Source organism: Takifugu flavidus, chromosome 9, assembly GCF_003711565.1.
Source record: "Takifugu flavidus isolate HTHZ2018 chromosome 9, ASM371156v2, whole genome shotgun sequence".
Classification (NCBI taxonomy): Eukaryota; Metazoa; Chordata; class Actinopteri; order Tetraodontiformes; family Tetraodontidae; genus Takifugu; species Takifugu flavidus.
This window is the reverse complement of record NC_079528.1, coordinates 7,636,740-7,649,239: the sequence shown is the minus strand read 5'-3', so window position 1 is coordinate 7,649,239 and position 12,500 is coordinate 7,636,740. Positions and strand designations below refer to the sequence as shown.

At 50.0% G+C, this 12,500-nt stretch overlaps 1 protein-coding gene across 3 annotated transcripts in view; it reads right to left on the bottom strand.

Annotated features, from left to right (window-relative positions):
• The window catches only part of afg2a (AFG2 AAA ATPase homolog A), a 59,069-nt gene that overhangs the window by 36,533 nt on the left and 10,036 nt on the right, over positions 1 to 12,500 (bottom strand). For all 3 annotated transcript variants that reach the window (XM_057042418.1, XM_057042417.1, XM_057042416.1), the window contains exons 11-15: positions 11,423 to 11,577; positions 7,897 to 8,106; positions 6,704 to 6,757; positions 6,305 to 6,384; positions 3,791 to 3,917 (exon numbers count right to left, since the gene is read on the bottom strand). In XM_057042418.1, the coding sequence (XP_056898398.1) occupies positions 3,791 to 3,917; positions 6,305 to 6,384; positions 6,704 to 6,757; positions 7,897 to 8,106; positions 11,423 to 11,577 (626 nt within the window). The remainder of the gene's footprint in view (positions 1 to 3,790; positions 3,918 to 6,304; positions 6,385 to 6,703; positions 6,758 to 7,896; positions 8,107 to 11,422; positions 11,578 to 12,500) is intronic.

The following is a 12,500-nucleotide window of genomic DNA, read 5'->3' as shown; positions in this document are numbered from 1 at the left end:
CGTCCTCAGCGGGACAGGATGGAATCTCCGGCCGCACGCGTGCGAGGTCAGATGGATTATTTTCCCGTAAGCGTTTAAAAGTGCTCTGGCAGTTTTTAACCTGCTGCTGATGTCAGGTTTGGATCCAAGTTTGACGAGGAGCCGGGCCATGTCGGGTTTGGCACCATCTCCTGTTCAGAAGCCACACTACAGAACCGAGACAGGAGATAAATCCATGCAGAGAGGACGAGGATGAGAAACAGAGGGGAGACGGTGGGCAGAAGACAAAAGCAACAACAAACGCTTTGCTTTCGTTCCACTTAGCTTTGATTCAAGCAGCAACCTTTAGCTTTGGTACTTTCAGCAAGGAGATAATCACTAACAGTTTATTTGTTTTGATTAAACCATCGTATCCTCCCACAACAGTGAACCCGGGGTGGGGGGGGGGGGTCTGTTGTGATACCGTGCGTGTCGTGATTTGTCTTTGCAGTTGTGGGTAAATATCGTTTAGATCTATGAAACATAAATATATTCATGGCTAACAGCTCAGAAGCGCTGCACGAGACAACACGCCCCGAAAAAGATACTTGGAAACAGCCACAAAAATGGGAATTTTGCATTTCTTAAAAGAAAAACAACTTTCAGTTGAGTAGAGTGGACCTCACAGAGTCGTGTTTATCAAACTGATCTACTAAAGTTCGTCCTGTTGCTTCGCCTCATGAACTGCAGGATAAAAATCTGCTTCCGTTTTTCCGGGTTTTTGCAGGAACTGAGGGTAACTTCAGTCTAAAGCCAAGAGGCTCGACGTGGTGTCCAAAGACCAGAGTTCTCAATCCATCTAAACCCTTAAAGTACGCGATGCAACCACTGAGGGCACAGAAGCCCCGCCCCCCTTCCCCACACAGGATGTTGTCAATGAGCTTGGTGCCAGATGAAACCCTCAGTGTTGCCCCGTCTGTGCCCTAACAGAACAGAACAATTAGTCAGGTGGTTTTAATGTAGCGGCTGATTGATGAGTGTTGACTATAATCACCGTTTTGGTTTAGCGTGCCAGCATTTGCCAAAAATGATGCTTCGGTCGTTGAAATGCAGAGATTTTCTGCTCCTTCAAGATGTCACCACCCAGCTTATGTTATTTCCTTTTTGGAAATGTGTATTGACAGATAGCACAATTATTGGGATGAAAGGAAAAAGATGGGGAGAAAGCTGTGGAGTCTGCCAGGCTAACCGTCCCTATACAACACCGCGGTGGAAGTTGACATGTCCTTGCAGCTCACATTCTCTTGCCTCCGGTTTCTTTTCACCTCTTAATCTGATAAGAGCCCAGTCGGGAACTTCTGGTCCCAAACAAAGACCCATCTGGCAGTAATCTCAGAGACTGTAAGCAGCTAGCATAAGTTGAGGCCCGGCGCACATTATGGCGTAAACAAATAGGCCATTCAGTGAAACAACAAACCGAAATGATCTGGAATGAAGCCATCCGCGGGATCCACAAGGCAAACTGAAAGGATAAAGAAGCAAAGACGGGGACGCCCCGAGTGTATTCCTGTGTTGTTTTTGTGTGATCAACTGCACAGACAGCTGCTTGTCAGGCACGCCGACAGCAGGCCCCGCCCACTGGACGGGCTGGACAAATATCCCCGGTGGTGCTAATCAATCACCACAGCCCGATGCTGGCGGGTCAGAGGTGAGCGCGGCTGACTGGCGCGACACAAAAGGAAAGAGGAAGTCTGAGAAGGTTTGGGGGGGGGGGTGAGGTGAAAAGGAGCAGAAGAGCCAGGAACTCTCAGTGTGTGTGTGTGTGTGTGTGTGTGTGTTGGGGGGGGTGAAACAGGGATGGATTTTTAGATTCAGACACCTGCTGCACCATGTTGTCTGTACGTGGGGAACACAGGTTCACCACCACTGTGACGTGAAGGTGGGAGGAAGCGCAGGCTGCTGGGTTTGTCCTCTGTTGTCCATTAGCTCGGATGTGATTCACCGCCGCTGGTCACATTCTGTCCTGCTGTCGCAAAGACCTGGTGACGTTTGTTAGCGAGGAAATGCAAAAAAGGGAGGAAGTTGGAGGACATGCAAGAGGACAGGATGTTTCAGCCGTAAAGGCTGCAGGATGAAGGAGAAGAAGGGTACAGCTGGAACGTAGAACCAGCAGGAACGCGCTCCAGAAATGGGAAATATATATAGATGTTCTCAGTTATCTGATGTTAGCAACAGCTGAAGCCCCCCTGGAGCCCCCTCAATGGCTTCATTGACACCCCATGCCCCATTAATCTTCATTTGTCCCATCATATCCTGTCATTGGTATGGAAACGCTCAGACATCTCCCACATCAAGCGGAAGTGTCGCTGGGTACGAGGCAGTAAAACCATCCAATCTAAGGGGCAAAGGTGGGGAGGGGGGGTTATAAGTGTCCATTTGTCAGTCACTCAATGTATGCAATGCATTGTTTAGTTAAATGAGCCTCTTTAACAACCACAAACACACACAAACACGCTCTCACACTCGGTGGGGGGTACAGGAAGGAGGAGGTAATCTGATTTCTCAGCTGCCCAGGAGACCACTTCCTGAGAGAGGGACCAGCTTGTAGAGAGGTCTCCCCATCTGTCCATCCAACCCCCCCCCAACACACACACACACACACACCACACACACACACACAACACACACACACACACCACACACACACACACAGTCGCAGACCTTCTGCCGCTCCTCATCTTACACAGTTTTATCTTTCTTCAAATCTGAACGGGGACATTAGGAGTAGCATAACGAGCAAACTTTAAGATCTTAATTAATTCCTATTCACAACTTTGGGAAATTCACCCATTAGTCCACATAGAACATCTTTGACTCTGGAATTCTAGCACGTTCCCTCACATGAACTGATCCATTCCAGCTGGATTTGACCTTTTAAGAATGTTCAAACGCATTTTGGCCATTTAGCTTTACTGCCCTAGTGGAGTTATATATATATATATATAGCGTATATATGTGCGTGTGTGTGTGTGTGTGTGTGTGTGTGTGTGTGTGTGTATTTACCTGTGAGTTTCTAAATACTCATAAATGTAACAACAAACAGCACTTTTAACCAGAACGTAAGGAGAAAGGAAAATAAAAAGCAGAACTTTCCTGTGTTCTTCCTGACAAAGGCCAGGCTCCGTCTTTGATCAGCACTCAGGAAATTTCATTAGGACGGAGACGGGAGGATAACAGAGTAAAGCGGGCTTTTATAGATGGGAAGAGGAAGAGAAGGAGATAAAAGGGTGGAACAGAAAATGGATGCGACGGATTAAAGAAGACTTATGGAGGCATCCTTGTTGCCTCAAAACGCTTCAGATGGGAAGAAGAAACGGTGGTTTGAGTTAATGAAAAGAATTCTTTTGCTGCTAACGTTTTTCCACCCAGCCCAAAGTGGACGTCCAGAACGTCAGGGGAAAAACTGAACCGACGGGCTGAACTCTGGGATCTGCCACAGTTTCAGGTGAATGAAGCAGAGACAAAAGACACTTATCTTCTAACTGAAATAATAAACACATAAATATGGCTGCATATTGGAAAAGACAGCAACAGGAAATCCAAAGAACCATCACAACTAATCCAGAAGCTCCAAAGAGGAAGCTGAGGGAGCATCAGGAGAGGCTCCACCACGACAGAATGGAGTGAGCGACCTTTGACCTTATCAATCACGAACAACAGAGGAAGGGAGGGAAAGAGGAGACAAGACAGGCAAACACACAACATCCTCTTATCAATCATGGACCAAAGAGGAGGAAGGAGAGATAAAGAAAACGCGCCGGCGTCTGTTTACCTTATCGATCATGTCAGGGCGGTTGGTGGCTGCCAGCACGGTGACGTCCCGGAGCTGCTCGACACCGTCCATCTCTGTCAGGAGCTGAGCCAGGACCCGGTCGCCGACGCCGCCGGAGCCCGACGAGCTGGAAGGGGTGGACGGGAACACAAGACAGATGAGTGGAAGTGGCGGAAAGAAAGAGAAACTGATGAGGAGATGGAGGTGTGGGAGAACGGCTGAATGGGACAATGAAGGGAGAAGAGGGAGAGGGAGGCCGGTGAAGTGGTCAAAAGCAGCAAATAAAGGAAATTAGCAATGATGAATCGGGACGACTTGGAGGGACGATGGATGAGCTGCCTGGTGGGAGGACAGGGAGAGCGTGTAGCGGGAAATAAATGACGGGGACGACGGTCCAAAGGAAGATTATGAATAGGTGGGAAAGGACAAAGGGAAAGCTGAAATGAAGGTGTGCTGTGAAGGAGGAAACGGATGATCCGAGAGCGAGTTCTGACTCTCAGGACGAGCTCATTCATCAGCCATATTTACTTTATTACGTAAAGGTGATGAAAAGGGGCCAGTTCCCGAGATGGAACGTTCGAATTTCCCGTTAACTCGGACGCCGTGGCGCGTTCTTTCATTCCAATATTTCTTTGTGATTAAAAAGACTTTGGCAGCGGAGGCCAGCTTTCCTGCCAGCAGACACGGGAATACGTCAACCTGCTCGCGAGGCGGAGGTTAACGAATGAGCCCTCGGACTCCTCGCGAGCTCGGAGCTTCGCCATCGCTGGGAGAACGTCTGAGCAAACAGGCCGCCAGCGTGATGAGGTGGCTCCACGCCGCCTGGTAACGAATCTGACAACGGCGATCTTATCATTGTTCCAGAAGAAAGAGTTTTTATCCATAACACACACACACACACACACACACACACACACACTGGTGACAGGAGCAGCGGAAGTGCCAAACATCATTAGCAGAGAGGCTGCAGAGGAGCACAAAGGAGCTCTGTCACTGAATTATGAAGGGATAGAAAGAGGGGAGGAAAGAGGGGGAGAAGAGGGGGAGAAAGCTGGACGGAGGGCAGAAGGATGGGAGGTAAAGGAGGACAGACGGGGTGCGAACAAGAGGAGCAACGAGGTGAAAGGAGGAGAGGATGAATGAGAGTCTGGGGTGTCATCTAAGGAGAGGACGACGGGAAGAATGATGGGAGGATGACAGACGAGTGTTTTGAGTTCTCAGAAATCAAATTTGTCATTTCCAAACTCAACAATCCGCCTTTCTGCTGCCGTGACTGCATCTTCTGCGGTTCCTCTCTCAACACTTTATTTTCATTTCACTCATCCTTCCCTTCTCTCGCCATCATCCCTTCTCCTTCGTGTCTGCTTTTGCCTCTTCCTGTCCTCCTTCCGCCTCCTTCCTTTCAACCGGCGGCGGTTTTGGGCCGGTGGCAGGTAGGCTGACAGATTTACAGGTTCTCCTCGCCTCCCGCCTCCAGAGGAAAGAACTCGGCAGAGCTCGTCTGCGTGTGTCGACACTTTTCTCTGAACGTTTTGGCCACTTCATTGATTAAAGATGGCAGGAAGTCGGCCTGATAAATAAACTTTATAGATCAGTGTTAAGTGCGGGTTTTTCAACTGGCGTGTGGCCTCCGGGCACGGGTTCAGGTCCGAGTCTGACGGGCGGCGTGGCCCGGTGAGAACCGAACGCCGCTGGGAGCAGAACCGGTGGAAAACAGGGGATAAAAGCGCAAAAACTTAAAAGAGCAAAGAAAGATTCGAGCAAAGTTCCAGTTTCCTCTGGAAAACGCGTATTTTCCGTCTCTGCTGGAGTCTAAATTTGGAAGAGCTGTGCGAGACAGAGATAAGGGACAAAAATAACCTGCAAAATAGAGACGGGCTACGGGAAGCGAGCGCTGGTTCAGACGAAGTTCTGTCCGATGACTCTGGCGGAACAATCCGGTCTGTCAGAAAAGCTGCTCTTTGGCCTCTCTCGTACCCGGTTTCACGGACCGGTTCACCAGGAAGTATGCTGCATATTTGGCCTTCCCCATCTGCTGCGGACGGGCACAATGAAGTGTTTGTCTGTCCCCGGCCCGCGTCCCCTCCCTCACCCCCACCGCCTCCACCCCGTCCTCTTTCCTTTAAGCCACAGATGTTCCCAGTGCCATCCCACTGAAACGCCTAAGGACAAGGCCGTGTTTTGTGTCCGCCAGTGGAGAAAAAGCCGCGGAGAGTCCGAGGGGACGCCATGGGAACCGATCGGCTGGCTCTGATAGGGCGTCTGCGTTCTGCGCCCCAACAGTTCAGGGGTGAATCCGAGCGAGATCGGGAGGAAGGCGGAATTAAGCAAGACCGCAGAGATGACTGGGCGCTTGTCATCGCCGAACAATGGCTGAACACAGCGGCGCGCGGCGGACAGTAGCGTTGCTGGGAAGTCGGCGATCGGGATTTTCCAACAGGAAGTGGGACTGGGGTGGGCAGGGAGAGCGGATTTCTGTAGCTCCACTGAGAAGTGCCGCTTCAACATACGCACCTTCCTCTTTCACTGGCGAGAGCGTCGATCTCGTCGAAGAAGACGATGGAGGGAGCGACGGCCCTCGCCTTCCGAAACACCTGCAGACCAGCGACAATAGAAAAGAGGGAAGCAGAGCGAACTTTAGACGGGGACACCTATGATTCATCCTGGGCACAAACACGTACAGGAAATACAGCAGCCATTAATGCCGCCGGCTACGTGACGGTCCGTCCGCTTGTGACGTCAACGACTAAATATACCAACAAAGGAGCTTTAGCTGGGAAAGACAGTCGGGGCCGTATGACCACCATTACAAACATTCATTATTAGAATGATGCTTTTGTTCTCAACATCAACCGTCATCAGACCCTGGGGGGCCTGGGTCCCCTGAACAGCTTAATAAGGGTGGGAACGTACCTCTCTCACGGCTCTTTCGGACTCTCCAACATACTTGCTCAGTAATTCTGGACCCTAAAAAGAGACCAGAAATACACTTGATAAAAGGCAGCGACTGAGCTTCGGTGTGATGAAGTGCGCCAAAGTTCTTGGACCTAGATGTGTTTGCTCTGGAAGTGGGGAGAGTAAGGAAGCTAAATGAAATGTATGCTGTTTGGCTGCCACTTGCAGTCAGCAGAGGCAGGAATGTTCTGCGGAACATGTGAGCGAGCGTGTACTCGAAGACGAGGAAGAAATCCTTCCATGGCTGTTCAGTTGCGTCAGGCCTGTTTTTCAACATTAACGGTTCCGCACCACAGGTTACCGGTCTCTCCACTCTAATTCCTCCCTTTGCTCACGAGCAGATAAACATCCACTCAGGCCTCACAAGAACTTCCTCCCCTGCAATCCAGCCTTTCAACACCTCTGGGCCAACAGAGGAGACGACACTTAACTCCCAGCCCTTTTGTCTCCTGCTATAAGTGTGGTGGTTGACTCATTAATCCTGGGCTCCTCTCTCTGGGCCGGACACGATGAGTCTTCAACCCTTGACGCTGCACGGATGCGTGGGCCCGAGAAGCAGCGGCGGGCGGAAGCCGAAATCGACAAGATGATAATAGGGCCTTTTCACACAGAGGAACGAGGCCGAGCCTCGACGTATCCCCGTTTAGATCTGGATAACACATCTGGGTCGGTGCAACTGGTGCGCTGGGAGAACCCGACAGTGCTGCTGCAGCTTTCAGCAGGAGGGGCGGGATGCTTTCAGCCGTTTGGTGGAGCACACATCCACAATCTGCAACACCAATGTCCAATCCAGCAGCAACAACTTGTTTTTAAATAAACACCATGGAACCAAGTCTGCTAATCCCCCCCCCTCCAACCACACTGAGCTCAATGACCCCGACGAGAGGTTCTGTCGAACCCATCGCGTTTCACACGACAACAGCTTTTCACACCAGAAATCCGGCAGGTTGATCAATCAATCACTGTCGACCGAGGCTGATCGATGGAGGTAAAGGGGTGATTAATGGGAGGGGACAAAGGGAGAGGTCAAAGGTGGGGGGGGGGAGCTTTCCGCAGCGGGAGTAGGACAGTCAAGTTTAGAAAAGGGGTTAAATACAATTTTATTTAAAGAGAAAAGAGAGAAGAGGATGATAAAGAATTTAAAAACTCACTTTAATGGCCAAGAAGTTGAGGCCGCTTTCATTGGCCAGGGCCTTGGCTATCATGGTCTTGGAGCATCCAGGAGGTCCATAGAGCAGAACGCCTTTGGGAGGCAGGATCCCCATGCGGGTGAAGGCCTCGGGATGCCTCAGGGGCCACTCCACGGCCTGCTTTAGTTTCAGCTTCACTTCTTCCATGCCGGCTACGTCAGACCAGCGGACCTGAAGAGAAAGAATTTTTGATTCCAAAGGACAGAAATATCAACTTAGAATTGAAAAACAGGTCCTGACAATTAAAAAAAATGTAATAATAATATATAGTTAACTAAAAGACCTGATCTGACCTCTTTCTGATCTTTAGATCACAAAGTTCTGACAGGCAACTGTTTGAGCGGCTGCTGTTGTCAGATGCATCTGTTATGTAACCCCACAGAGGACGTTTTAAACCTCCTGACCCAAGAAAAACTGCAGAGAACTGCGAGTTCTTCCAGGCTGCTGATGGTCAGGAGGAGGAATATGGAAGCATATTTGGAAGGAGAGGGAGGAACTGAGGGTTCAGGTTAAATCGGGGGAACTGTGGATGGAAAGAACGAGCGACAGCTGCATGTGTGACGGATGGACGGGTGGAGAGAGGAAGGAAGAGTCCGGAGGTGATGAAGCAGACCAGAAGAGATGCCCTCATCTAAAAATCCTTCAGGATTTCTTGCAGTTCCTTTCTTCAACGCCCCCCCATCTCATCTATCGATCACAGAGAAACATCAGATGCTCAATGCTGAACAACACAAAATGCAAGAATGCTGCTTTAATGGTACTTCAACCCCCCCACACCCCCCACCCCCACTCCCACTGCACTCTCTCTTTTACTTGACCCTCGTTATCACAACATCTCTTCCCCTGTTCATTTCATCCTCTCTCCCCACTCTCCCTCCCGTGGTAACACATCCCAGGCCACCGGCGCCGTCTCCAGGGAACCGAGCACCTAATGGAAACCTGGCGCCAGGCCACATACTGTAAATACCGAACAATTTATGGACAGTGTTGGGGGGGGGGGTAGATGAGATGGGGAGATAGGCCGGAAGCAAGAGAGAGAAGTGGAAGGCCCCAGAGGGATGGAATGAAATATAAAGTGTGGAGAGATAAAAGCAGGGGGGAGACAGGCTCATTGAGAAAGAAATGGAGGAAACAGGTGAGGAGGAGGAGGAGGGCTAACGAGACAGATGAAGAATGAAGAGGGTCCTGTGGTCTCAACCACAGGCTACAACACTGATGTGATACAGTTACCGACTCGATGGCAGGAGCCTCTAACATCCCACAGAGGTCGTCAATCACTGGAGAGAAGCTTCCACTGAAGGCACCTAAAGGACTCTCAGACGGCGAGAAGCCAGATTCTCCGGGCTGATGGAACCAAGACTGAATTTTTGGGCCTTAATCCTAATCATCAGTGAGCAGGTCAGGGTTGAGGGAAAGCTGAACATTTAAAGATATATTGTCTGAACCCGCACGAGCTCAGGCTGGGAGAGGACTCCAGTGCACCAAAGAAACCGAAGAAGACTGGAAGTGCTGCTTTGTCATTCTGGGGTGTTGAGAACGCAGAGATTTGGTTTTTCCAGTTCACCACGAGGCCACAGCTTCACGAAGAGAGCGAGCGATGAAAAATAAACGCAACGTCGGGGGGGGATTCCGTGCAAGTCGAAGGTAAAGCGGGACATATTTATGTCCACCATCACTCGGGAGGAGCAGCAAACCTTCAGCTGCTGAGGTGAAGAGTTTTTGGTGCCTCTCCTGAGCTCGCACCCACCAGCTGTTTGGGATGAGGGTGAAGCAGACGTGCAGGGTCACACTGAAGCCTCCTCTCTTCTCTTCTGGTAGAGTCTCATCATCAGACGCTGCTTTTAATCATGAAAGACGAGCATTTGTGGAACTGGAAGGCCGGTTTGGAAGGCTCACACCTTGCTGCGCTGTGTTCTTGTTCTTGCCTTCCTTTCTGTGTGAGACACAGTTATTATCTTTTACTGTTGTGTTCTGAACTTTACAAGAGGCCTCTGAGGCTCTGGTCCTTTGATGGGGTTGAGAGGAGGGTGAAGTGGTGGCGGGGTGTGTGTGTGTGTGTTTGGAGGAGAGGGGGGGGTTACACAGTCGCCAAATAAAATCATTAAAAACAGACTGGGGAGGAAGTTTATTTAGCAAAAACAAAAAGAAGATGGGGGAAGAAGGAGGAACTTCTCTAGAAGAGGAAGCGTCCCCGTAACAAAACAATCAATTAAAAAATTCCAACTTATTTACACACAAGTGCGACAAAAATCGAGAGGCATGATGTGCAGATTCGTGATCTAAGACGGGTTCCGAGGAAATTGAGGCGCGTATTCATCCGGCACCACTGGAAGTTTTCTATATAAAAGGGATTAGAAACAAATGTTTGCGCTCATGTGGATGTAATCAAGTCCGAGTCGCTGCGGCTGCCCTTTCAGCTCAGCTCTGCTCAGAGGATAAAACAAAAATCGAAACCCAAAAGTCTCTTCCAGGAACCGCCCGCAAGAACTGAACGTCTCCGAGTGTTGCGGAGAGAAGAGGGGAGAGGAAAGAAGGAGGGAGGGAGGGGAGGATGTTTCTTCTCCCTCTCCAGCTCCCTCTTTTTTTTGGCCAGGAACTGCCAGCGACCCGATCTGCTTTAAATTACCGGTGGAGGATGATGTTAGCCCTCTTCCTGTCCGTTATGTCTTGCACATGCAAACTCCAAAACATCCTGGAGTCTCACCGCTGTCCTCTCATCTCCTCCCTCTCCCTCCCTTCATCCGCTAAGAGCAGAGTGATTCATCTCCAGTGCAGCGGAGGGCGTCCACAGGGGTCTGCAGCCTGACCTCATCTTTAAAGTGCTGGAGATTTAGTGGTCCAAGAGTAATTACAGGATTTTGTAATTCTGGGAGGAAGTGAACGCAACACGGTTTCATCTCCGAAGCAAGCGGAACAAATACCAGATTTGATTTCCGTTTCATCTGTTCTGTGTTCTCACCACTAGAGTCCGCCAAGTCTTAGACGCCAGACCTGCCGTCCCCTCCCGAGGGACGGAGGACGTGCGACGGTGTCCACGGGTGGAATGTTTCTAAATCTTGGCGCTCCCGAGGCTCAACGAGACAGGTGTTAAAGGCGGAACAGCTCGTATAATACAGTCGTCCATCTCAGCACACTTTTGTCCAGATCCTGATTTGATCCTCCAGCTATTTTCTGAATTTACAGCATGTCACACCGGAGGCAATAAAGTTTTCCTCATTTCTTTTCCCTGCGCTTGGCTAACAGCGCACAACAGACACATTCTGGCACGTTTTCCGCTGTCATTTCTCTAAGCCTGGAAAGCCACGGTTTTCCAGTTTTGCTTCTTGCCTTTTACTCTCGAACCCAAAATAACTGCAGACGTCTCCTTTTTTCACCCCATTTCCCCCCATTTCAGGGGACTTGGAAGGAACCATCTTAGGGATTCGGGAACGGGCCGATGCGACCCTGAACTACGGGAAGAGCAACGATCAGTCAGAGGTGCGATTACCTTTGGAACGTCAACGGCCACTTCCCTCATGGCGCTGGGCTTCACAGCAGACATGGCCCACTGCAGGTCCTGCACAGTGATGCTGACTGCACCCTTCAGCTGCTTGTCTGACGGCTGCTGGGATCCTCCCATCGCTCGTCTCAGCGCGTGCAAGCCTGCAGAAAGATGGGCTACACGTTAAATACGACACCGGGTCAGAAAAATGGGGGGAACTGGGTTAGCTTCTAGAGTATAAGGCCAAATAAATGGCTGATGTACGTGGCTTCGGTGGCAAACGCAGAAATAGAGCGCCTCTGAAACATTAATATTTCTCTTTTCTGGTGACTAATCCTGATGTCAGAAAAAGCTGAAATTCGAAAGGTTTCCAGATGTGGTGGATGCGTGCTGCTGTACGAAAAAAGAACCTTCGCTAAACATCTGAGGCAGCAGACCTAAATCCACCAGGATAAACTGCACATACATCAACGTGGAGCGCGCAGAGCGTACATACCTCCACCAAATCCACGAATTAAGAGTTTTGGTGCAGCTCCAAATGAGGAGGTGAGGCCACCGCCGACATGGTGAACCCCATCACCGTGTAGTTTGTGTGTCATCGTGCATCCTACGCTCGTGTCTAGATGCAAAAAATCTCCTCTTTATGTGACCTGAAGAGGATAACGTGAATATGCACTTTCGCCACCAACAGGACAGGGGCGGAATTACAGTCATATTTCTCCATCTGTTATCCCTCTAAACGTCAAGGTGTTTCCAGCTTTGTGAAAGAAATTAAACCACTGAGATGAAAAAACACCACTTCTAACATTGGCCTCGATGTGCAGAGCTAAAACAGAGACATTTACCAGACAGTGTACGTGCAAAAAGGTCAAAGTGTTGCCATTGTCTCGTGCGGTGCGTCATTCCTCATCAGCACTAGCTTTCACTGCAGAAACTCAGGCTTGTACACGCTGTGATGATACACACCTCATGAATGCAAATCTCAAAATGAACACTAATTCCCCTTTTGAGAGCGGAAATATTTGGGCCAGCGGAGAAACAGGGAGCAGGCCAAAGGCAGGGGAAGAGCAGCTGAAGCGCTTAA